Below are 23,869 nucleotides of genomic sequence, written 5' to 3' on the forward strand. Positions count from 1 at the left end.
TCACGTCACCTCAAAACAACGACCTGGAACGTCTTTATCAAAACCAAAAATACAAAAACTCTTGCCGCCATTCGTTTGTAGTTGCATGCGTCCATTCAGGACCTGCGTATTTTTGACTTGCTATTCTCTTTCTCTTTAATTTTCGATCACCATTCAGTTCTCTGTCACTTAGATCTTCTTTCCTTGTGGTATCTACTTCTTCCTCTATTGTTTGTACGACAACCACCTCTTTCTCTTTTTCCACTTGCGATTCGGGCCACTTGTCTCCTTTCAGTGGACCCTTTGTCAGTATTCTCTTCAAGATTTAATTGAACCTTTTCCTTGTTCTGTGGTGTTTTCTCTTGATGGACCTGCAACCGGTTAAGGTGGAGTCCGATCACCTGGGCTTTGATCCACCTCAACTCCTGCCCCATCTGTGTCTGGCAATGCTCCATTGATCTCTCAGGATTGTCTGCTGCTGGGAAAGCCCTCCTCTGACTAGGCTCTCCTGTTGCTTCAGTTGAGATAGGCTCTTCTAAACTCTCCTGGAGGTCTCCTCCCTCATCTCACACAGGATTGACTGAACCGTCCTCAACAAGCTTGGATCCGGTCTCAGTTCCTCTTTGCTCTCTTTTCGGCCCTCAGACTTGTCTCACTGTTGTTGGTACTGTCAACAACACTTCTTCATGATCCAGTGGACATGCCACTTTCTTTGTGTGGCTGGCGTGAATCCAGTTTGGGATCCCAGCACACTTCACAGCTGTAGTAGTCATCAGGACCACTTGATATGGTCCCGTCCAATGAGGCTCCAAACACGTCTTTCTCACATGCTTTCGGATGACAACCCAATCCCCAGCTTTCAGGTTGTGCCTTGGGTCATGGATCTGTGGCAGTGTGGTGGCCTCCACCTGCTGAGAAAGAGGACTACATCAGCCAGACCCTTGCAGTAATACAACACCATATCATCTGTAATGTTGACAAGTGCATTTGCTGGCACTGCTGGTAACCTCATTGCCCTGCCCATGAGGATCTCATGTGGCGACAGTCCTGTCTTCCTGTCAGGTGTGTTCCTCATTGACATCAACACTATAGGCAACGCATCGGGCTATTTTAAATTTGTAGCTGTACACATCTTTGCAACTCTTGACTTCAAGGTACCATTCATCTGTTCCACTAGTCCTGATGCTTCAGGGCGGTATCTACAATGCAGCTTCTGCTCAATGTTCAATGCTATGCACAGTAATTTAATTACTTCGTTATTGAAGTGACTTCCCCTGTCTGATTCTAAAGAGATCAGAAACCCGAAATGCGGTATCAGTTCCCTTAGCAGCAGTTTCGCTGATGTGAGACTATCATTTCTTCATGTAGGGTTCGCTACAATCCAGTGACTAAATATGCAAACGATCACCACACATCTCAAACCTCCACCCACAGGCATCTCAATAAAATCAATTTGCATTCTGCTGAATGGACCTCCTGCTCTTCCAATGTGGCTCAAATTAACCACTGTCCCTTTCCCAACGTTTAACTGTTGGCAAATGACACAACGATGTCAGACTGCTTCAGCAACTGGTCTAAATTTTGGGTTAAACCAATCATGTTTGAACAGACAAACCATGGCATCCCTTCCAATATGTGCTTGAGCATGATAGTACCTTGCCATTTGAGACAACAGGGTATTTGGCAAAACTAATTGACCCTCCTCAGAAACCCACAATTCATCTTGTCTTTGAGCATATTTCAGTTTGCTCCATGAACGCTTTTCCTCCTTGTCAACATTATTCTGCAAAGATTTTAATTCTTCCTAAGTGTCAATTATTTTCAATGCATAACTTGTACAAGTTTCATCTTCTTCGGGTAACTGTTCCCACTTGTCTTTGAACGATTTACAGTTCAATGTGCAAAACCTTTCGATTTGACCTGCATATCCATTTCCCACTAACACATAGTTCTGCGACTTCAGATGTGCACTGCATTTCACCATGGCAATCTTTTCAGGCATTTGAACCGCTTGTAACAGTTCTTTGAATCTCTCACCATTTCTCACTGGTCAACCAGAAGAGGTCAGGAAACCTCTTTGTAACTACAGTTGACCAAAATCATGAACTATTCCAAATCCGTACTGGCTATGCTATAGATAGTAACTCTCAGTTGAGCAGAAACATGGCACGCTCTAGTAATGGCTACCAGTTCTGCTACTTCGGCAGAATACACTGCTCGAAGCCAGGAAGCTTCCAAGGTACCTGTAATTGTGTGCACAGCATATCTGGCTCTGTGTCCCTGTATTGTCTGTTAGACAAGAACCATCAACAAAAATAATTTGGTCATTTTCTTCCAATCGGGTATCTCTAATGTCAGGTCTTGGTTATGTGCACAACTCAGTTACTTCGAGACAGTCATGGTCAACATCTTCCTCTTTTTCAATTTCAGCATTTTCACTCGGTAGTAAGGTTGCCAGGTTCAGCACTGTACACCTTTACAATGTCTCGTTCGGTGACCCCAAAATACAAGTTTCATATCTGGTCAACCTCACACCAGTCAAGTATTGTTTTTTTTTCCTTGTCAGTAAAATCTCAATAGAGTGAGGGACCATTACAGTCAGGGAATATCCCATCACCATGCCTTCTCACTGTGAAAGACTTTGACCAACTGCGGCAACTGTACGCAAACAACCTGGTAAGGCTTTTGCAACTTGGTCCAGAGTAGCTGAAAAATATGCTACTTGGCGATGTGCACCTCCGTGGCCGTGTGTCAAGATAATGAACATGCAGCACGCTCTTGACAAAACAATGTGAAAGGCTTTGTGTAGTCAGGCATACCCAACGCTGGAGCTCTGCACAAACTCTCTCTCAACTCAGTGAACGCTTTCAACTCATCCTGGTCTAACACTATGGTATCAGTGACTTCCTTATGGGTCAGCTTCTGCAGTGGTCTTGAAATGACTGAAAAATGTGGGATCCACTGACGACAGTAGCCCACCATTCCCAAAAACATCCTGACATCTCTCTGTGTGGTTGGGGGACTTATCTGCAATATCGTTGTAATCCTTTCTCTGGATATCTTTCTCGACCATTTCTCAATCTGGTGACCCAAATATTTCACTACCTTCTAACAGTACTTCAACTCCAGTGGAGACACTTTGACCATTCTTTCCCAGATGGTTCAACAGGACAATCGTATCATACTTGCACTCGTCCCTTGTTTTGGACGCAATCAGTAAGTCATCAATGTACTGCACCAAAGATCCAAAAGGCAATTCCAAGACTCCAAATTATGTTTCAAGATCTGGTTGTATATGGAAGGTGACTCTGAATACCCTTGAGGAATTCTGCACCAGCAATAGACTCGGTCCAGGAATTTGAAACAAAAGAAAAATTGGATATTTTCATGAAGAGGCACAGAAAAGAATGCTTGTGAAAAATCAATGACCATGAACCACTCTGCATCACATGAAATTTGTAACATTATCACAGCTGGATTAGGCACTACGGGATAACATTTGACCACAATCTCATTTATTTTTCTCAAATCCTGAACAATCTGAACCTTCCCACAGGGCTTTTGCAAACCCATTATTGGTGCGTTACATGGACTGCTCAACACTTCTTTCAGAACTCCCTGCTTCACAAAATCTGCAGTTATCTGAGCCACATTCATCAGGTCATCTTGTGGCATGTATTACTGTGAAAGTTGGGGAAAAACTGTATTCGGTTTTATGGTAACTTTGACTGGCTCCACTCCTTTAATCAGACCTACTTCTTTTCCTGTCAGATCCCACACCTTCTCGTGCACGGTTCCCTGCAAATCAGGATGGAGCTCTTTCACTGTGAACATCGGGAAAAACTCAACTCCTCATTGGTAGTTTCACACACTATTTCCGGGGCTTGGTCTTCATCATCACTATTCGTCTGAATATCTATTCCATCATTTGAGCAAGTAATCAAACATTTTGTCTTACCCAGCAAGTCTCTTCCCATTAGGGATACTGGACTTGAATTGCAGACTACAAATGTATACAATCCCTGAAAATTGCCAATCTCGACTTGAACTGGGTCTGTAATCGGGTTTGTCAAATACTGGCTTGCTACCCCCACAACCTGAACTGTTCTACCTGAAAGGGGCAAATTTGGAACCTCTGCACTTCTCACTGTCGAGCATGTAGCTCCCATGTCCACCAAGAATTAAACTCTGTGACCCATAACATTTCCCCTCACATAGGGTCCTCTCTGATCTGCTTCTAAAGAAGTCGCAAGCACACATGGCTCCTCATCTGAACTCTCACTCGTCCATTCACCATTTATTCCATCCTCACTGTGTAACGGGAATTGGCGCATTATGTTGTTACTTCTAGTTTTCTTCTGTCCTGTGACCTGTTGAGAAAGCATCATCTGTTGCTGCTCTATCGGGTCTTGAGATATTTGCATTTGCTGTCTAGGTACCACGGAAACCTGCTGCTGCATCGGCTGCAACTGTGACACTTGTGCACGGGTCATTTGCAGCTGCTGCATGGGCTGAAAATGTTGCACTTGATTCACATTATTTTCAAAATTTGGATTTAGGACCCCTCAGTCTCGTTCCTCCCACATTCTGAAATGAACTGATGTCATTACTCTGCTGAACACCTTCCTGCACCATCATCGGACACTCCCGTTTCCAGTGTCCCACGGCTCTGCTAATGTGACACGGCAATAGCTTCTTCATTTCCTGCACATCATTCTGAACCACTACAGTATTCAAATCTGAACCACGATTCATATTACCTCCACGACCTCTGCCTCTCAGCTGTGGCTGAAACATGACATTTCCCTGCTGCGGTGGCATATGCTGTGAGAAATTCCCTTGCACTCCTATTTGAGCTGCCTTGATCTGCATTACCATCGCCTTCTCTTTCAACTTTCTGCTTCAACTCAATCTCATCACATCAGTATTTTGCATACTGCAACACCTCATCAATCTGCTTCGATTGCCAGCAATCAAATGATTCCTAATCATCTGGCTAATTTCAGGTCCCAATCCTTCCACAAATCGGAACACAAAATGTAGCATGTTGTAGGAAGTTGGCTCTGTATGTGCTATTTCAAAGTAAGGAATAGCATGCACAGAGTCCAAGGGTTCCCCTTAGAGGTAAAATAGTGGTAAAAATAGATAATACTAATGCTCTATTTTGTGGTAGTGTGGTCGAGCAGTAGGCTTATCCAAGGAGTAGTGTTAAGCATTTGTTGTACATACACATAGACAATAAATGAGGTACACACACTCAGAGACCAATCCAGCCAATAGGTTTTGTTATAGAAAAATATCTTTTCTTAGTTTATTTTAAGAACCACAGGTTCAAATTTAACATGTAATATAGTCGTAGAGTAGTCCGGGGGTCCTCCCTGAGGTGTTGGTTCTCCACCAGCCGAGTCGGGGTCGCCGGGTGCAGTGTTGCAAGTCTCACGCTTCTTGCGGGGAGATTGCAGGGTTCTTTAAAGCTGCTCCTTTGGATAAAGTTGCAGTCTTTTTGGAGCAGGTCCGCTGTCCTCGGGAGTTTCTTGTCGTCGTCGAAGCAGGGCAGTCCTCAGAGGATGCAGAGGTCGCTGGTCCCTTTGGAAGGCGCCGCTGGAGCAGAGTTCTTTGGAAGGCAGGAGACAGGCCGGTGAGTTTCTGGAGCCAAGGCAGTTGTTGTCTTCTGGTCTTCCTCTGCAGGGGTTTTCAGCTAGGCAGTCCTTCTTCTTGTTGTTGCAGGAATCTAATTTTCTAGGGTTCAGGGTAGCCCTTAAATACTAAATTTAAGGGCGTGTTTAGGTCTGGGGGGTTAGTAACCAATGGCTACTAGCCCTGAGGGTGGGTACACCCTCTTTGTGCCTCCTCCCAAGGGGAGGGGGTCACAATCCTAACCCTATTGGGGGAATCCTCCATCTGCAAGATGGAGGATTTCTAAAAGTTAGAGTCACCTCAGCTCAGGGCACCTTAGGGGCTGTCCTGACTGGCCAGTGACTCCTCCTTGTTGCTTTCTTTGTTCCCTCCAGCCTTGCCGCCAAAAGTGGGGGCCGTGGCCGGAGGGGGCGGGCAACTCCACTAAGCTGGAGTGCCCTGCTGGGCTGTGACAAAGGGGTGAGCCTTTGAGGCTCACCGCCAGGTGTTACAGCTCCTGCCTGGGGGAGGTGTTAGCATCTCCACCCAGTGCAGGCTTTGTTACTGGCCTCAGAGTGACAAAGGCACTCTCCCCATGGGGCCAGCAACATGTCTCTAGTGTGGCAGGCTGCTGGAACCAGTCAGCCTACACAGATAGTTGGTTAAGTTTCGGGGGGCACCTCTAGGTGCCCTCTGTGGTGTATTTTACAATAAAATGTACACTGGCATCAGTGTGCATTTATTGTGCTGAGAAGTTTGATACCAAACTTCCCAGTTTTCAGTGTAGCCATTATGGTGCTGTGGAGTTCGTGTTTGACAAACTCCCAGACCATATACTCTTATGGCTACCCTGCACTTACAATGTCTAAGGTTTTGCTTAGACACTGTAGGGGCACAGTGCTCATGCACTGGTACCCTCACCTATGGTATAGTGCACCCTGCCTTAGGGCTGTAAGGCCTGCTAGAGGGGTGTCTTACCTATACTGCATAGGCAGTGAGAGGCTGGCATGGCACCCTGAGGGGAGTGCCATGTCGACTTACTCATTTTGTTCTCACTAGCACACACAAGCTGGTAAGCAGTGGGTCTGTGCTGAGTGAGGGGTCTCTAGGGTGGCATAATACATGCTGCAGCCCTTAGAGACCTTCCCTGGCATCAGGGCCCTTGGTACCAGAGGTACCAGTTACAAGGGACTTATCTGGATGCCAGGGTGTGCCAATTGTGGGATCAATGGTACATTTTAGGTGAAAGAACACTGGTGCTGGGGCCTGGTTAGCAGGGTCCCAGCACACTTCTCAGTCAAGTCAGCATCAGTATCAGGCAAAAAGTGGGGGGTAACTGCAACAGGGAGCCATTTCTTTACACATGTTTTGATTCAATTGTTTCAGTACCACTGTAATGCTTGAATGCCTGCAACAATCTCTCATAATACGCATGTATCGACTCCTTAGCTTCCTGTGCTGTCCTGTCAATCCTTTGCCAATCAATATTTTGGGGGAAATTCTCGATTTCAGAAACTCAGTCACCTTATAGTAATATTTCATTACTTCAGGAGACGCTGCACCTGTATTATCTCTCCGGTTCACTTGTTGACCAGTCTACACTCCTCTTACACTCGATCCACAGATCAGCTGGAACCTCTGTCTCTAGTAATGTGTTCAAGTCCTCCCACAAACACTTCGCAAGTTTCACAAACCTGTCTGTCTGCTGGTACCACTCTACTGGCTTTTCTCTGAATTTTAGATAATCATTTGTAAATAATAGAATGTCACCTCTGCTCCAAGGGACGTGAACAAAATTTTCACCTGGAATTTCCCTCATTGGTAAAATCTTTACTGGGTCTTCATCCAGCTGCACATTCTCAGTCAGCTCCAAAGAATCCCTTTTTCTCTTGTCTCTTTGCTTTACCCAAATGCCTTCACATTTGTCTAAGGCTCCCCACGTCTGAGCGCACTGCAGTAATTCTTTAAGGTGTGCCTTCATTCCGGCTGACCTCATATGTTCAAAATATTTCCCCTCAAAATCTAATCTGTAGCTCCTTTTTAAATGCTTCATCTTCTCAATCTCTATGCTGTATTTCTCTGCCAAATCTGTTAATCTCTGGTGCACTCTGTTCACTTCTCTGGTAATATTTGGGCACAAATATCTCAATTCTGCCTCTGTGTAGGATTCTAACCTATTCACCCCCATCGTTCCCTGTGTGAGTTCGACCACTTCCATGCTTAGTCTGGCATAGTTCAAATACTCCTCTCCTTTAGGGGCATTCTGTGGGGTATTCAATTTGTCTAACCATTCAGTCAATTGCTGAGCTATCAGTCCCTGTAACAAAATGTTACATGCTTGGATCAGGGCCACCTACTATACGACTGCATTCGGATTCTGCGGTGTCAATAATTTCAGGCTGTGGCTTACATGTAGTCCTGTCATTGCATCTGGAAGTACAACAAGTGGACTAAAATCTAACGGTGATCTTGATCTGTCAAAAGTCTGACCCACAGGAGAAACTACCTGAACCTGTTAATGTCCTCCCCTCATTAAACTCTGGGTCATTGCTCCCTGTTCACTCAGTCGGTTTCCTTTGTGCAAATAATGGTACCGCTGGACCAACAGTAATTGGTAGCGATATTGCATCCGGGGCTGCTCTGGCACCTAAACTCTGTGGGAGAGTAACTCCCATATTCTGATTCATCATCGGAGTCAAGTCTGATTGTGTCCCTATCACTGGCATAAATCTCGGCATTACCTGCGGCTGCACTTGGGGCAACAAAATCAGAGTCTGCTCAGTCTGGACCAGTATTGGTCTCGGAACCACCAGCTCTGTGGGCACCACTAAATTCGATGTTGTTTCCATAAAGGGCATATCAGGATAAATTCTCTGCACCTGTGGCGGTTGCATCTGTGTCTGCACTACAGGATTAGTTGGCACATTAGGACTACTTTGCACCTCATTCTGTGTCAGGCTAGAATTAACCTGCACCAGACTCGCTGTCCCATTAACGTGTGTCGGGCTGTCGGATCAGCACTAGTACTCGAACCACTGTCATGCACTGTATATGGTGGTGGTAGATCTCTCAGTAGCTGTGTAAGGAACTCATCATCGTCCGGTTCCTCCTCTACTCTTGAAGACCTTCTAGCTCCCTTACTTTCGGATGGACTTCAATTTGTCTTCCTAGTTGCTTTCTTTCCTTCCTTCTCATCCTCCTGCGTAATTGCCGGAAACAACTTAATTCCCTGCAAAGTCTCTGTTCTCCACATCTTCTGATTCCAATCTCATTTAGCCTCTGCTAAAGTCTTATCTGCCTTTCTCATCCTTCTCTCGAATTTCAATTGCTGTTGCTGTCTGGCCCCTAGCTCCCAGATTGTTAATGCCTCAAACTGTGCTGGTCTTGGAAGGGGCTTCGATTCATATAGCGCCATCTGTAAATGCTCTAAAACCCTCAAATTGAACGGCCCATTTGTAGGAAACGCTAAGCTCCCATTTTTATCTGTTAATTTGCACCACTGCTTTAGCCAAAGACATGGCGCAACACTTCTCTTCCATTACAATGTATTGTATTGTAATAGTATTTATATAGTGCTTACTACCCCTTATGAGACGTCGAAGTGCTTTTCGGCGAGTAGCACGCTACTCCGGAACCCAACAAGAATTAGTGATGGATTAGTATCGGGAAATATGAGTACAGTTTTAGTATTATCATCAGTTAATTTGAGCCGCGGATATGAGAGTTTGTTAGTTAGATTGACTGGAGTAATGGAGGGGTGGAGGAGGAAAGACATCCAGAAGTGTTAATTGGGAGTATATCCCTAATTTACTCATCCCAAAGGATTGGGATGAGTAAAGGGGGATGGAGGAGGAAAGAGTGTGTGGAAGGGTTAGGGAGATCATAGTAGCAGGGTGAGATAAATGGGGGCAAATTTAGTATGGTTGTTTGGGAGGTCATGGTAGTAGAATAAGGTTTGGTGAGTTCGATGTGGAAGCGGAGGGAAGAGCTTATTGTAAACCGGTATATTCTCTGGTGGTGCAGGCTTGCCTACACTCACTGAAATATATGTATCTCCCCTTAGGGCACTCCTCAACGCTTTGAAAAACTTCATTTTTTCTACTTGTGTTTATTCAGAATCAAATCAGGAAGTGACTTTTAATCCCAAGATTCCTTTCACCTACGTTCTCAACCAATTGCCTCTCACGGACGGCTGCCAATCCATGCGCGACCCTTCTCACTAACCGACCTATCCCAGTGCGGCTCCAATTACATCACACTCACCCGTACTGCGGCTGACAAAGTCTTGCGACTTGTCCCCCTAAACTTCAATCCACACAAAACGAATGCAAAATATTGCGAGCACTAATCAAAAAACAGAAACAAATCTGCTGGTTTACTACAAGAAAGGTAACACAATCGCTTCAGAAACCTTACAGATTTCTCATTGCTGGCTCTTCCCGCACTTGCAGCTACTCCTCTTTCTTGGTCTCCCAGATTCGCAAGCAAAGTTTGACCTGCAAATTTTACTCTCAAATGATCAATGGGTCTGTCCTGGTGCACATAGGACTCACCAAATCTCAGTCGATATTTCCTCTCGCCCACTTTAAAACACACACTGACTTGCTGACCATGCCCGATCAACCTACTACATCAAACACATCTTTAATGATAAAAAATATGAAGCAATACTGTTGGCATCTACCACTTCAGCCTGGAAATTCCGATTCAGGTGTTTGTAGTGTCACTGATAGTCTCAATCTCGCCTCACAACGCTGCTCAAGTGACGAATTTGGGACTAGAAGGAAGTAAGCTGTGGTCTGCAAGATGTGCTAAATGATGTAATATTTTTAACGCCCTTATCTCTCTTCTAGGTTTTTTTTTTTACCTCTGAGTAGTTCTGTTTGAATCGTGTCTAGTTGTGAATCGTGTTGCTACACCCATGAAATGTATTTTTCAGTCATTTAACATTGCTGGTTAGTCTTTTTCGGGGGATGTGGAAGCCACTGGCCCCCACCTTTCCCCTGTAGAATCACATTGTGCGCGCGACCCACTTTGGCCCATGTTGCTGGTTCGGAGTGCTTCCAGATTAACGATTTGTGACTTCTGTCTGGTTTGTTCTGGCTCTGTTGTTTCTTTCGTCCTCAGTGCATGAATGCCAAGGTATTCAGTGTTTTTGTGGTGCCTTAGTTCAATCCTGTGATTTTGTGGATTTTTTTAGTCACCTCAGATTGCTTTCTGGAATTTTCAGTTTCTATCAGTGCAAATATGAGCTCAAGTATACCAGCGTGGCCATGCTATTGTTTAGTTGGCGACTGAAGGAACCAAGCATGGCTTTGTGCCCCTCTTTGAGTAACACCAGTGCGCCTTTATTTTTGCTACTTTCCATGTTTTGTATTGAAGAGGACCCTCCGCAAAGTGCACTGGGGTGAGGAGGGGGTAGAACATGATCCACCTTGCACCCAAAATATGTATAGAGAAGTGTGAGTCGACTACAGTGTAATCTGCCAGGGCCTTCCCGGCTGTAGCACCTAAATAAACCTATGTCCTTACCTGCACGGCATTGTGTGTTTCCATTCCAAGACTTTTCCTGTTACAATGATCGCTCAACAAATGTTCACTCTGTCGATTGCCGACTCGAAAATGCACACACTTACAGGACATGAATGAAATGAAGCGGTGGCTCGTGCCCGGGGTTGCCCAGGGTGTGGATGCACACTGACAACTGCTGGAACACGCTTTGAACTGTTGTGAACATCTGACATTGAACCAGAATTATGATGCCACAGATTATTTGTAACTTTATTTTCAACGTGAAGAAGAATTGATGCAGTCCAATGTGCTAGATTTCATTTCATTATCTGACTCGTTCTAGGTGGTTTATTGCAGAGATCAGAACACTTGCAGTGTTGACCTAGAAATCCTCATAACTCTGCACCTCTACGTTGCTTACCTGTTTTTGTACATTATTACATGAAGTGAAAAATCATTGGTCCAAACCATAGTAGTCTGTCTTGTCGAGGAAGAACAAACAAAATAAACGCGTAAAAAATAGCTATTTCACTGAATACTGAGTGTGTGTGTGTCCCTGTTTAAAATGAGAAATATTACAAAGATTTTAACACCATGTGTCTTTTCAGGGGATATTCCAGGTGGCTGTAAACTAATCCGGAATCGTTCAGACTGTAAAGACATCGATTGGACAACATACACCTGTGTGCTAGGCTTCCAAGTGTTTGGTAAGAAACATTGAGTGACCGTGCTGTGCTAGTGCTATTGGTAATAAACTCTTTACACGTATCCCAGTGCAAACTGTAAGTAAGCCGTTAAAGTCTAAGATGGGATAACCTCCTTGTTGGGTGGAAAAAACTGATGCCAACTTCTCTCAGTTCCAGCCAGTGTGGTAGCCTGCCACCTAGTGACCAGATCGGAAACTGTTTCAGGACTCTTCAAAGCTTCTCGTGATCGTTACAAGGCATACGTATTCACGCAGGGTGGAAAGACCTTGTTTATTTGTTCTGATGTTCTCTTGCACTTCCCACTCTGGACATCCCATGTCACAACTTTAAGGTCAACCATCGTGCATTGCCGCACAAGTTTTTTTGCATCTGCTGAGGAACACCGACCTACGTAGCATGTCTGAGAAAAGCCATCGGGTGCATGCCTGAACCCTGTGTGATAAGCTCAATTTTCTCAAGAGTTATTTGTCTCATGTGCAAAGCAAGCATAGCTACATTTCACATAGACAATGAGTTCAATTTTTTGTGCAGGACGAATAAAAGGTTAAGCTCCATAGCTAGGGAACAGGCGTTTTAACATACTCCTAGAAACCCAGTGCAGAATTGAGCTGTCCTGTCCAGAGACCCTCACACATGGGCTTTACACGGTTTGATTAATAATCGACAGTTACAAATTGCACTCAAGAAAGGTGAATTTGCTTGGTCACGTAGCACTACCACCCGGTACCTGGAGACTTTTTTCAGCCGAATACACTCTGAACAGCCTAGCAAAGGGCAGTGCTTGATTTGGAAATGAAGTTTTTTCCTTCTTCTTTATAAGGAACTGCTTTGTATTCCCTGGCTTGGTGTGGTGGTTGTGACCAGCAGTTGCAGTATGGAGTCAAGTGAGTCTCCAGACTAGACATGATGGCTTGTTGCACAATGTTGGACAGGGCTTCTCAGTCTCTGTGCAATCGGATGGTTTGGAGCGTCTGCGTTGGTAAATCTAGTGTACCTGTGAAGGTGGCAAGCTGTCAGGAGTGACTTGGCAACATTTGTGTGGCTATGGATTCCTGTCTCTCACTTCAGTTGAATTGTACTTATGTAATCTCAAAATGCAGAGGCTAGAACCACTGGCTCTCTGTTGCTACTTCCCAGTTCACTGGCGTGCAGGATAATCCAGACGTGGTGTAGAAGACAGGAGACTTTGCCCTGGTTCAGGATGTCCTTGACCGGTAGCCACCTAACCTGACCTTGTGATCATTGGTTTCAAAGGATAACAGAAGATGTAATCCTCGGTCCCTGCATCCCCCTTCCAGCGGAATTGTAAATGTCAGCGGTCTGCAAGGCATCTCCTGAATGTTTTTTTAAGCATTCATGCAGTGTTTTTGGTCAACCTACATTAGGTCCCTTGTGTGAGAAAGTAACCTCTTTCTAGCCTTGTTACCCCCACTTTTGGCCTGTTTGTGAGTGTATGTCAGGGTGTTTTCACTGTCTCACTGGGATCCTGCTAGCCAGGGCCCAGTGCTCATAGTGAAAACCCTATGTTTTCAGTATGTTTGTTATGTGTCACTGGGACCCTGCTAGTCAGGACCCCAGTGCTCATAAGTTTGTGGCCTATATGTATGTGTTCCCTGTGTGGTGCCTAACTGTCTCACTGAGGCTTTGCTAACCAGAACCTCAGTGGTTATGCTCTCTCATTTCTTTCAAAATTGTCACTAACAGGCTAGTGACCAATTTTACCAATTTACATTGGCTTACTGGAACACCCTTATAATTCCCTAGTATATGGTACTGAGGTACCCAGGGTATTGGGGTTCCAGGAGATCCCTATGGGCTGCAGCATTTCTTTTGCCACCCATAGGGAGCTCTGACAATTCTTACACAGGCCTGCCACTGCAGCCTGAGTGAAATAACGTCCACGTTATTTCACAGCCATTTTACACTGCACTTAAGTAACTTATAAGTCACCTATATGTCTAACCTTTACCTGGTAAAGGTTAGGTGCAAAGTTACTTAGTGTGAGGGCACCCTGGCACTAGCCAAGGTGCTCCCACATTGTTCAGAGCCAATTCCCTGAACTTTGTGAGTGCGGGGACACCATTACACGCGTGCACTACATATAGGTCACTACCTATATGTAGCTTCACAATGGTAACTCCGAATATGGCCATGCAACATGTCTATGATCATGGAATTGCCCCCTCTATGCCATCCTGGCATAGTTGGCACAATCCCATGATCCCAGTGGTCTGTAGCACAGACCCTGGTACTGCCAAACTGCCCTTCCTGGGGTTTCACTGCAGCTGCTGCCAACCCCTCAGACAGGCATCTGCCCTCCTGGGGTCCAGCCAGGCCTGGCCCAGGATGGCAGAACAAAGGACTTCCTCTGAGAGAGGGTGTTACACCCTCTCCCTTTGGAAAATGGTGTGAAGGCAGGGGAGGAGTAGCCTCCCCCAGCCTCTGGAAATGCTTTGTTGGGCACAGAGGTGCCCAATTCTGCATAAGCCAGTCTACACCGGTTCAGGGGACCCCTTAGCCCTGCTCTGGCGTGAAACTGGACAAAGGAAAGGGGAGTGACCACTCCCCTGACCTGCACCTCCCCTGGGAGGTGTCCAGAGCTCCTCCAGTGTGCTCCAGACCTCTGCCATCTTGGAAACAGAGGTGCTGCTGGCACACTGGACTGCTCTGAGTGGCCAGTGCCACCAGGTGACGTCAGAGACTCCTTCTGATAGGCTCCTTCAGGTGTTAGTAGCCTATCCTCTCTCCTAGGTAGCCAAACCCTCTTTTCTGGCTATTTAGGGTCTCTGTCTCTGGGGAAACTTTAGATAACGAATGCAAGAGCTCATCCGAGTTCCTCTGCATCTCTCTCTTCACCTTCTGCCAAGGAATCGACTGCTGACCGCGCTGGAAGCCTGCAAACCTGCAACATAGTAGCAAAGACGACTACTGCAACTCTGTAACGCTGATCCTGCCGCCTTCTCGACTGTTTTCCTGGTGGTGCATGCTGTGGGGGTAGTCTGCCTCCTCTCTGCACTAGAAGCTCCGAAGAAATCTCCCGTGGGTCGACGGAATCTTCCCCCTGCAACCGCAGGCACCAAAAAGCTGCATTACCGGTCCCTTGGGTCTCCTCTCAGCACAACGAGCGAGGTCCCTCGAATCCAGCAACTCTGTCCAAGTGGCCCCCACAGTCCAGTGACTCTTCAGTCCAAGTTTGGTGGAGGTAAGTCCTTGCCTCACCTTGCTAGACTGCATTGCTGGGAACCGCGACTTTTGCAGCTACTCCGGCTTCCGTGCACTTCCGGCGGAAATCCTTTGTGCACAGTCCAGCCTGGGTCCACGGCACTCTAACCTGCATTGCACGACCTCCTAAGTTGTTCTCCGGCGACGTGGGACTTCTTGCATCCTCGTAGTGCCTGTTTCTGGCACTTCTCCGGGTGCTACCTGCTGCTAAGAGGGCTCCTTGTCTTGCTCGACGTCCCCTCTACCTCCTGGTCCAATTTGCGACCTCCTAGTCCCTCCTGGGCCACAGCAGCATCCAAAAACGCTAACCGCACGATTTGCAGCTAGCAAGGCTTGTTGGCGTTCTTTCGGCGGGAAAACACTTCTGCACGACTCTCCACGGCGAGAGGGATCCGTCCACCAAAGGGGAAGTCTCTAGCCCTTTTCGTTCCTGCAGAAACCTCAGCTTCTTCTGTCCAGTAGAAGCTTCTTTGCACCCGCAGCTGGCATTTACTGGGCATCTGCCCATCTCTGACTTGCTTGTGACTTTTGGACTTGGTCCCCTTGTTCCACAGGTACCCTAGATTGGAAATCCACAGTTGTTGCATTGTTGGTTTGTGTCTTTCCTGCATTATTCCTCTAACATGACTTCTTTGTCTTTTGGGGAACTTCAGTGCACTTTGCACTCACTTTTCAGGGTCTTGGGGAGGGCTATTTTTCTAACTCTCACTATTTTCTAATAGTCCCAGCGACCCTCTACAAGGTCACATAGGTTTGGGGTCCATTCGTGGTTCACATTCCACTTTTGGAGTATATGGTTTGTGTTGCCCCTATCCCTATGTGTCCCCATTGCATCCTATTGTAACTATACATTGTTTGCACTGTTTTCTAAGACTATACTGCATGTTTTTGGTATTGTGTATATATATCTTGTGTATATTTCCTATCCTCTCACTGAGGGTACACTCTAAGATACTTTGGCATATTGTCATAAAAATAAAGTACCTTTATTTTTAGTATAACTGTGTATTGTGTTTTCTTATGATATTGTGCAAATGACACTAGGTGGTACTGTAGTAGCTTCACACGTCTCCTAGTTCAGCCTAAGCTGCTCTGCTAAGCTACCATTATCTATCAGCCTAAGCTGCTAGACACCCTATACACTAATAAGGGATAACTGGGCCTGGTGCAAGGTGCAAGTACCCCTTGGTACTCACTACAAGCCAATCCAGCCTCCTACACCTTGGCAGATATTTCACCTAATACCTTATCATGGACAATCACTTTCATGGAGCACACCTTCTATCATCAAGTAGACTCGCCTATGGTTAATCCAGTTAGCCAGATTTTGCTCTCCTAACATCACCCTCTTTCTTCTGAACCGAGAGTGCAAAGGTAAATCTAACTCATTGCGCAGAACAAAAGTGAGAAATGAAATGCCCAACAATTCATGCAGAATGTTTTATGAACTAAATTCATAAAGTATTGAGCATAATTTCGATTGGGGCTGCATTTTGAAATCTTGCCTACCACCTATGCCTAGAGTGCTTTTTGTTTGCAAGTGGACTTTGCTTCTGCCTCTCCATTTCCCATGTGCATCTTTGTCTATTGCTACTTATCAGAATCTTGCCTGCAGGTACATTTTTAGCCCTTTGAATAGAATCAGTATTGTGAGGAATACTCAGTCTGAAAACATGATGCTGATATAGCTAGCATGAATACATCCACAGACGCTGCTCTATTCTTTCTGGATACAGAAGAAACAAGATGGACTGAAAAAATAGCTTTAGTGTGCATGTTCCCAGAAACTGACACCTGATGGAAATCAACACATTTAGTATAAATTAACTTTTGATTCTGGTGTAAAATTTCTGCAAGTGTACACTCAAGCATTAAGTACATGATGGTATATTTCAACGTCAGTCACTCAGCCATCAGCCAAGGGGAAAAGCAGGTAACAGGGCATAATTGAAGAATCAGTTTAGAAGACGAATACAAGATATGGCCTATCCTTATTGTGCGCTGTTTCTTCCCAGAGATCGTGATGAGCAGAAAGGAAATATTTGGCAACATGTTTATTTTTATGGAATAGTTATTTAGTTATATTTTAGGTGCAGACTCCCATGTTTGTAGGGATATAGGTTGGGAAGTTTGTTTTCATAATTATTAGTTTTTTTTTTTTTTAATCCGTTTTAGTTTTTTAAATATATATATATATATATATATATATATATATAATTATTTTTTTATTGAGTTTTTTTCTACATTCATGTGGTTACTTATATATGTAATGTGTTTGAGTGAAGTATCTTTCCTACTGTTGCTCAGACTGCAGTAGGAATAGTAAAATTAACGTCTTAACAGTTCAACACTTCACCTACTTTTGCACTGTTTGGAGTGGGAGTATTACATTTCAACTCTGAAATCCAACATTTTCCCTACTGTTGTGGGGACTGGAGTGAAAGTAGTGAATCTTATCCCTCCAAAGTTACACTTTCACTACTGTTGCCTTGACTGGAGAGAGGATAGTAAATTCCACCCCTACGAAATGCAGCACTTTCTCTGCTGCTGCAGAGACTGGAGTGAGAATAGTACATTTTACAACTCCAAAGTCCAACACTTTCCCTACTATTGCGATGTTTGGAGTGGGGAATAGTAAATGTAACCCCTCCAAAGTCAAACACTTTCCCTACTGTTGTGTAGACTGGAGTAGGAATAGTAAATCCAACACATATGAAGTCCAACACGCTCCCTACTGTTGCATAAACTAGAGTGGGAATAGTATATGTAATATTCTTAGACTCTAAAAGTTTCAATAATATTTGTTGAATAGATTGTATATCATTGTGTAATTCATTTATACTTCATATTTGTCTTTATGAAAATTATTTTAATGTTTATAAATTGTTTTTTTAATGTGGTTTTTGGAGTTTTAAATTTTTTGTTTTTTTTCTTCTGTTAATTGTTATAGTTTTTATTTTCTTAATAGATTGTGTATAATATTTATGGTTTTATTGTGTATGTATGTTTTTATATGTACATAGTAACACTAAAAATATTTATTTTACACTATATATTCCTTTTATTCATTTTAAATGTATATCTTGGAATATACATAATATAAAACAATATATTTAATATATATTTTATTAGTTATATGTATTTCTATTAATACATTTGAAATATAAAAAAAATGTAAAATAAATATTTTTATTATGTTACATTATTATAATTGTGTGTGTGTGTGTGTGAATATATATATATATATATATATATATATATATATATATATATCTTTATCTGATAGATGCAACTAGCTGCAGATTCCTTACCTTAGAATTCCCCCAAGGCACCAGACTGGATCCAGAAACCTTTTTCACCAGTACATCTGCGTGTTGGTAGAGGGTGTCGATCGACTCCGTATCAACATCATCCTCCGGCTAGGACGTAGACGGAGCCCATATAGTCCCTCCCTGATGCACTGATGTCAGTTTCCTTTTTTCCGCGCAGCAACGCGGATCCGGAGAAGCGGTTACCTTTGGGCAGTTTTATTGCCCTTCCCTCAACGGTTTTTCGTCATCGGAACAGTGTTTATGCCTTCTGGCTTTGTCTTGTGGGTCTGGTGCTCAACAGATGTTAGTCATGGACCCCCACTCTGTTTGTATGTGGTGCTTAGGCACCCACCACAATACCAACGACTGCGGCGCCTGTCAACAGTTGAGGCCTAAGGCGTTGTGGGAACGGTGGATAAAGCTCCTGACGGCGCGGGTGTTGCATTTTTCACAGGATTCCTATAGGCGTCGTCGTCCTTCTACGGCTCATCCTAGCAACCATTCCAGGAGTCACACATGTACGGCTCCTTTGAAGTCTCCAGATCCTGTGACGTCTCAAGGTAAGCGTCACCCTCTGTCGAAGTCGCGTCCTCCTCTAGCTTCACCATCCCTGCACAGCTCCTTCTGTTCCTCTGAGGACGAGCCTGCGCAGGGGTCGACCCCGTGCCTCCCACTTTATCCCGACACCGGGGTGACTCTGGCCCAGATGCAGGACTATTACTCATCCTTGCATGCTGTTTTTGGGCCTTCCCCTCCCTCTGGAGCACCCTAGGGCCCTAAGGAGGTGGCAGGTGTCCTGACAGGGTCCTCACCAGCGGCTTTGACCTAGGTGCCCATTGGGCCCCTCGACTTCTGAGTCGGTTCAGCGCCAATGCATAGCCTCCCATGGCTTCAATCTTCTACTCCTGTCTCCTCTCTTATGACTCCGATTTTGGGATCCATTTCTACCTTACCGACTTCAGCAGTGGTGGCACCTGCGCTTGACGCCCCGATTGTTGTATCCCCAGAGTCAGACGACACCCATTCTGATGTCGAGGTGTCTCCGTCCCGATGTCAATGGACTCTGACAACGGGAGTGGCACTGTTGGAGTTGGCTGTTCCTCTGTCTTCTGAGGCTTCACCTCTAGTTATTCCAGCAGAGGAGCCCAATTTCCATTCTCAGCCTACCAATTTCAGCACCATTCTGTTTCCTCAATCGGATTGGTTTGTGGATTCAGCCAGTGCTAACGGTCTGGACTCTTTGCCGGCTTTCAGCCTCCTATCATGCCCTGGGTTGGTTTCAGAGGTTGGTTCTGCTTTTGAAGACATGTTTAAACATGTGTCGGAAGTGTTACATTTACAGCTTCCTACAGTCCAGTTGTCCACGGACCCTTTGCTTAATGTCTTACATCCTGACCTGTCTTCTGTGGAGCTGGTCCTTCGTTATTGTGAGGCTCTTTATGATATCCTTTTGGGAGTTTGGACCCAGCCAATATCTGTCCCCCCCTGTGGAGCACTGTATCTCGCATAGACACAGGCCAGACCCGGAGGATCAGTCATGCGTCCAGCAGCATCTATCTACTCAAAGTTTTGTGGTGCAAACTGCTTTGGCTGCACAGTTTTATGCAGGTTACTCCTGTCCCACTAGAGCGTGATGCCAGACAGCTGGACGCGTCTGGTAGGTGGATTTTCGATTCGTCTAGTTCTGCCTTGCTTTTAACCAATAGTCCTGTGTCGTTGCCATGCTTCGCCCACGTTTTGTGGGATTCAGTGGCTTGAATTTTGTTCTCTGCCTGATGAGGCTAGCCTTGCTCTAACACCTTTTGTACAGGATGGTCAGCAGCCTGCCACACATTCTGTTTGAAGGATTTTGGCTTCATCGGCAGCGCTGCGACAAAGGGCATGGTTACATTCTTCCAATTTCTCAGAAGCAGTGCAAGCTTCTTTACTTGATGTGCCTTTTGATGGCACCTCCCTTTTAGGTGCACATGCATACTTGGCCTTATGTCGCTTTAGAGATGCTGATGGTGGGACTCAGTTGTAAGTCCTCTTTGTTCTCCAGAGTCTTCTGGTTTGGTCACATTGTTCAAGGGCAGTTGCATTTTTTTCCCCCCCGTTGCACTATTTTCCTACCCACATTAAAGTGATGTACTTCTTGATTGTTATGCGACACCCAGTGTCGTATTCCTGCTCTTTGCAGGTGCTTTTCTTATGTTCTAGCACTCAGGGTGGCGCTCCTGCATTGCAGGTGTTCTGTTTATTAACCCCACTATGGTGGGCAGGCTTCATTATTATTTTCTGACCTGGTCTGGGTCTTAAATCTCTTAAAAGGAGTTTTCTGTTGTACTCAGCAGATAAGCGATTTGCTTAAGAGATTGCCCTCTCTACAAGGTTCTGCCTTGTGTCTGAGTCGTTTCCAGTCCTTGCTCTCCAGAGCAATTGGGGAAGGCTTTTGTCCCTTCTTTTATAATTATCTCTTCCCTACTGGGAACTTGCGCAGTGCTCCTTCTGGGAGCACTTGTTTCACTCTGGGTTCTACTGCTATTTTATACCAGTGTCCTTTTCTATTGCTGTAGTGGGACTTGGTTTTCTACCTCTTTTCCATGGTCTGCTTCCGTTGCGGATGTTGGTACCTCTTTGTTTCCACCTACCTCTTCTGTCTATTATATGCTACCTCTTCTGGCTATTATATGCTACAAGTGGGGAGCATAATCTGTCGCCCTTATGGGTCACTACTTTTCACCTTTGCGTTATCTCTTGTCTGGCCTTATACCACCTTCATCTTCTCGTTCTTCTTTCTGGACATTTTTGTCCTCCTTCTGACCTTTGGGTCCAGTCATGGAGGTGGTCTGTTTTTTTGCTGTGCCTCATGACTACACGATGGCCAGGTCAAAGGTTGTCTCCTGCCAGTAGAACAACACTTGGCTATTCTTTCCACACTGTTAGTATGCCTATTTCTTGTTCCCCTGCCCTGCTCTTGTAGGTTGGGGGCATCATCCAATTTTGTATGGGTTCCTGTTTCTGCATTCTGTCCCATTAGAGGGTTTCTTTCCCTTCCTGGGATTTTTTTCCCTCTTCTGTGTACCTCGGTCATCTTTTTGACCGCTATGTTCAGGCATTTGTTATGTAGTATTCCAGTCTTAGCAGTTGCTTCATCCTTTCTATGTCAGCTGCAAGATGGTACTCATATTTCATTCTTCCGTTGGATATTTCCTTCATCCTTGTATTTCATTCTTGGGTTCGCATGTGGATTTCTTTTTTATACGCTGGCTATCCTTCTGGGATTCTGTCACTTTTCCATCAGTCCTTTCTTCAGTGTTTGTTTTTCTATCTGCTAGCTAGTCCTTGCTATTGCCTTATCGTTCTGTGGTTAGCTTTTACTGGTGTGATATTTGTATGCCTCGTGTTGGTCTTTTTCATGCACTGCTAGGTTTCTGTTGATTCCTATCAGTGGATGGTTTTACCAACCTATTTTTACTTTTAGTCCCATTGTTGTGATTTTCCTGTTTGGCTGGGTTTTCTTTCTTGAGGGGTGTACTTTCTCTCTCCCCTCCTTTCTTTTACTCCTGTGCTGTTGCGCAGCTCTTATCTTTCTATGTCCTCTGTATATCCTACCTAAATAGGCATTTATACCTATTTCTCATTTCAGCTTCATAGGTCTATGTCTATATTTTTATATTGGGATCTGTGTTCACATGACCCTCTGCATCTCTGCAAATATCATATGTATGGCCACATCCATGTCCATGTCTTATCATCTATCGCTGTGCTTATTGGTGTCTCGGCATGCATCCTCCAGACCTCATCTTTTAACCATTGTATGTCAGGCATATTGCTCACCTTTTGTGCCTTCTGTCGACTTCCTCTAGGTGTCTCCTAGATCTCTTTGACCTCGCCTCAGGTTTTCCCCTTGGATGTTCCTAGGGATGTGCATTCAGTATTTTGGGTTACTCTTTCTGTTTAAGCATCTTTCGGGTTTTGCCTATACAACCTGGTGGGAGCAGCATATTTGCATTGCTTCCATTTATTCATATCCTCTAGGGGTTACCATTCCTGTTGTCTCCGTGACCATTAGGGACACTTTTGAATCTTGCTCCTTCAGTTTCCATTTTGGAGTGCTTGATGTTAATTTCCCTGTTGTTGTTCTCTACCAACAGATTAATTTTCATTGCCATACGTTCTGCACCCCATGGAATTTTATGCTTTTTTACACTATTCTGTGTGTCGTCCACTCTCTTCGGGTGAGATGAATTCTTCTCACCTTGTCTCGCTCTTGTCTGGTCTACTACTCCTTTAGTTTGACCAGTTGTTTCTTGTGAGACTTGGGTAGGATGTGTTTACAGACCCTCCTCCTAGGTTATTACTGCTTTGGCATCTTATTCTAAGGTAAGGAATCTGCGGCTAGTTGTTTCTGTCAGATGAACAAGTTACTTACCTTCGGTAACGCCTTGTCTGGCAGAGACAGACTAGCCACAGATTCCTTACCGAACCACCCACTCTCCCTGCTCTGTGAACTCTTTTATCTTACTTCTGCCTTGTTTTTTTTGGCATTCTTATGCCATGATTTTCAATTTGGTATTTGTACATTCTAGTTTACATCAACTTATCTTGTCATACACTGTTCCATTGCCAGTTTCTATAGTGTCTCCGCATTGTTGTGTGGATTCTAGTGACAGAAGAAACTGATTCTCTGTTGTTGTCATATTCAGAGGATGACGTCGATACAGAGTTACAACAACCTCTACTGAAGCACAGATACTGCTGAAAAAGTTTTCCGGATCCAGTCTGGTGCCTGGGAATAATTCAAGGGTAAGGAATCCACATCTAGTCTGTCTCTACCAGATAAGGTGTTACCGAAGGTAAGTAACTTGTTCATTTATATATTAAATACTAGTGGAATATATTTAATGTATATTAATACATGTTTGATGGCATGTGTAGCTGCAGATTCACATGCTTTGCACATCCCGCCATCTAGTGTTGGGCTCGGAGTGTTACAAGTTGTTTTTCTTCAAAGAAGTCTTTTTCGAGTCACGAGATCGAGGGACTCCTCCCCTTTCGGCTCCATTGCGCATGGGCATCGACTCCATCTTAGATTGTTTTTTTTCCGCCATCGGGTTCAGACTTGTTCCTTTTCGCTCTGTGTTTCGGTTCGGAAAGATAGTTAGAATCTCGGAAAATTCAACGGTATTGTTTGCGTTCGGTATCGGGTTAGTTACAACAGATCGACACCGACTTTTGAAGAGCTCCGGTGGCCCTTTGTTTTTTTTTCGATCCCCCGTCGGGGCCTGGTCGGCCGACCACATGTCTCTTCAAGGCTGATGGAACGGACCCCATTCCGCTTCTGCCCCAAATGCCACAACAAGTATCCGTATACAGATCAGCACCTGGTCTGTAACTTGTGTTTGTCTCCAGAACACAAAGAAGATGCTTGTGAAGCCTGTCAAGCGTTTCGGTCGAGGAAGACACTAAGAGACCGAAGAGCAAGAAGACTGCAAATGGAGTCGGCGCCGACAGGACAAACACGCTTGGAGGAGGAAGAAG

General features: G+C 44.8%; 1 protein-coding gene across 8 annotated transcripts in view; it reads left to right on the forward strand.

The window, feature by feature from the left end:
- EML4 (EMAP like 4) overlaps window positions 1-23,869 on the forward strand; it is a 636,979-nt gene that overhangs the window by 591,852 nt on the left and 21,258 nt on the right. For all 8 annotated transcript variants that reach the window (XM_069233976.1, XM_069233980.1, XM_069233975.1 and 5 more), the window contains one exon: window positions 11,715-11,813. In XM_069233976.1, the coding sequence (XP_069090077.1) occupies window positions 11,715-11,813 (99 nt within the window). The remainder of the gene's footprint in view (window positions 1-11,714; window positions 11,814-23,869) is intronic.

This window comes from Pleurodeles waltl, chromosome 5 (genome assembly GCF_031143425.1).
Source record: "Pleurodeles waltl isolate 20211129_DDA chromosome 5, aPleWal1.hap1.20221129, whole genome shotgun sequence".
NCBI lineage: Eukaryota > Metazoa > Chordata > Amphibia > Caudata > Salamandridae > Pleurodeles > Pleurodeles waltl.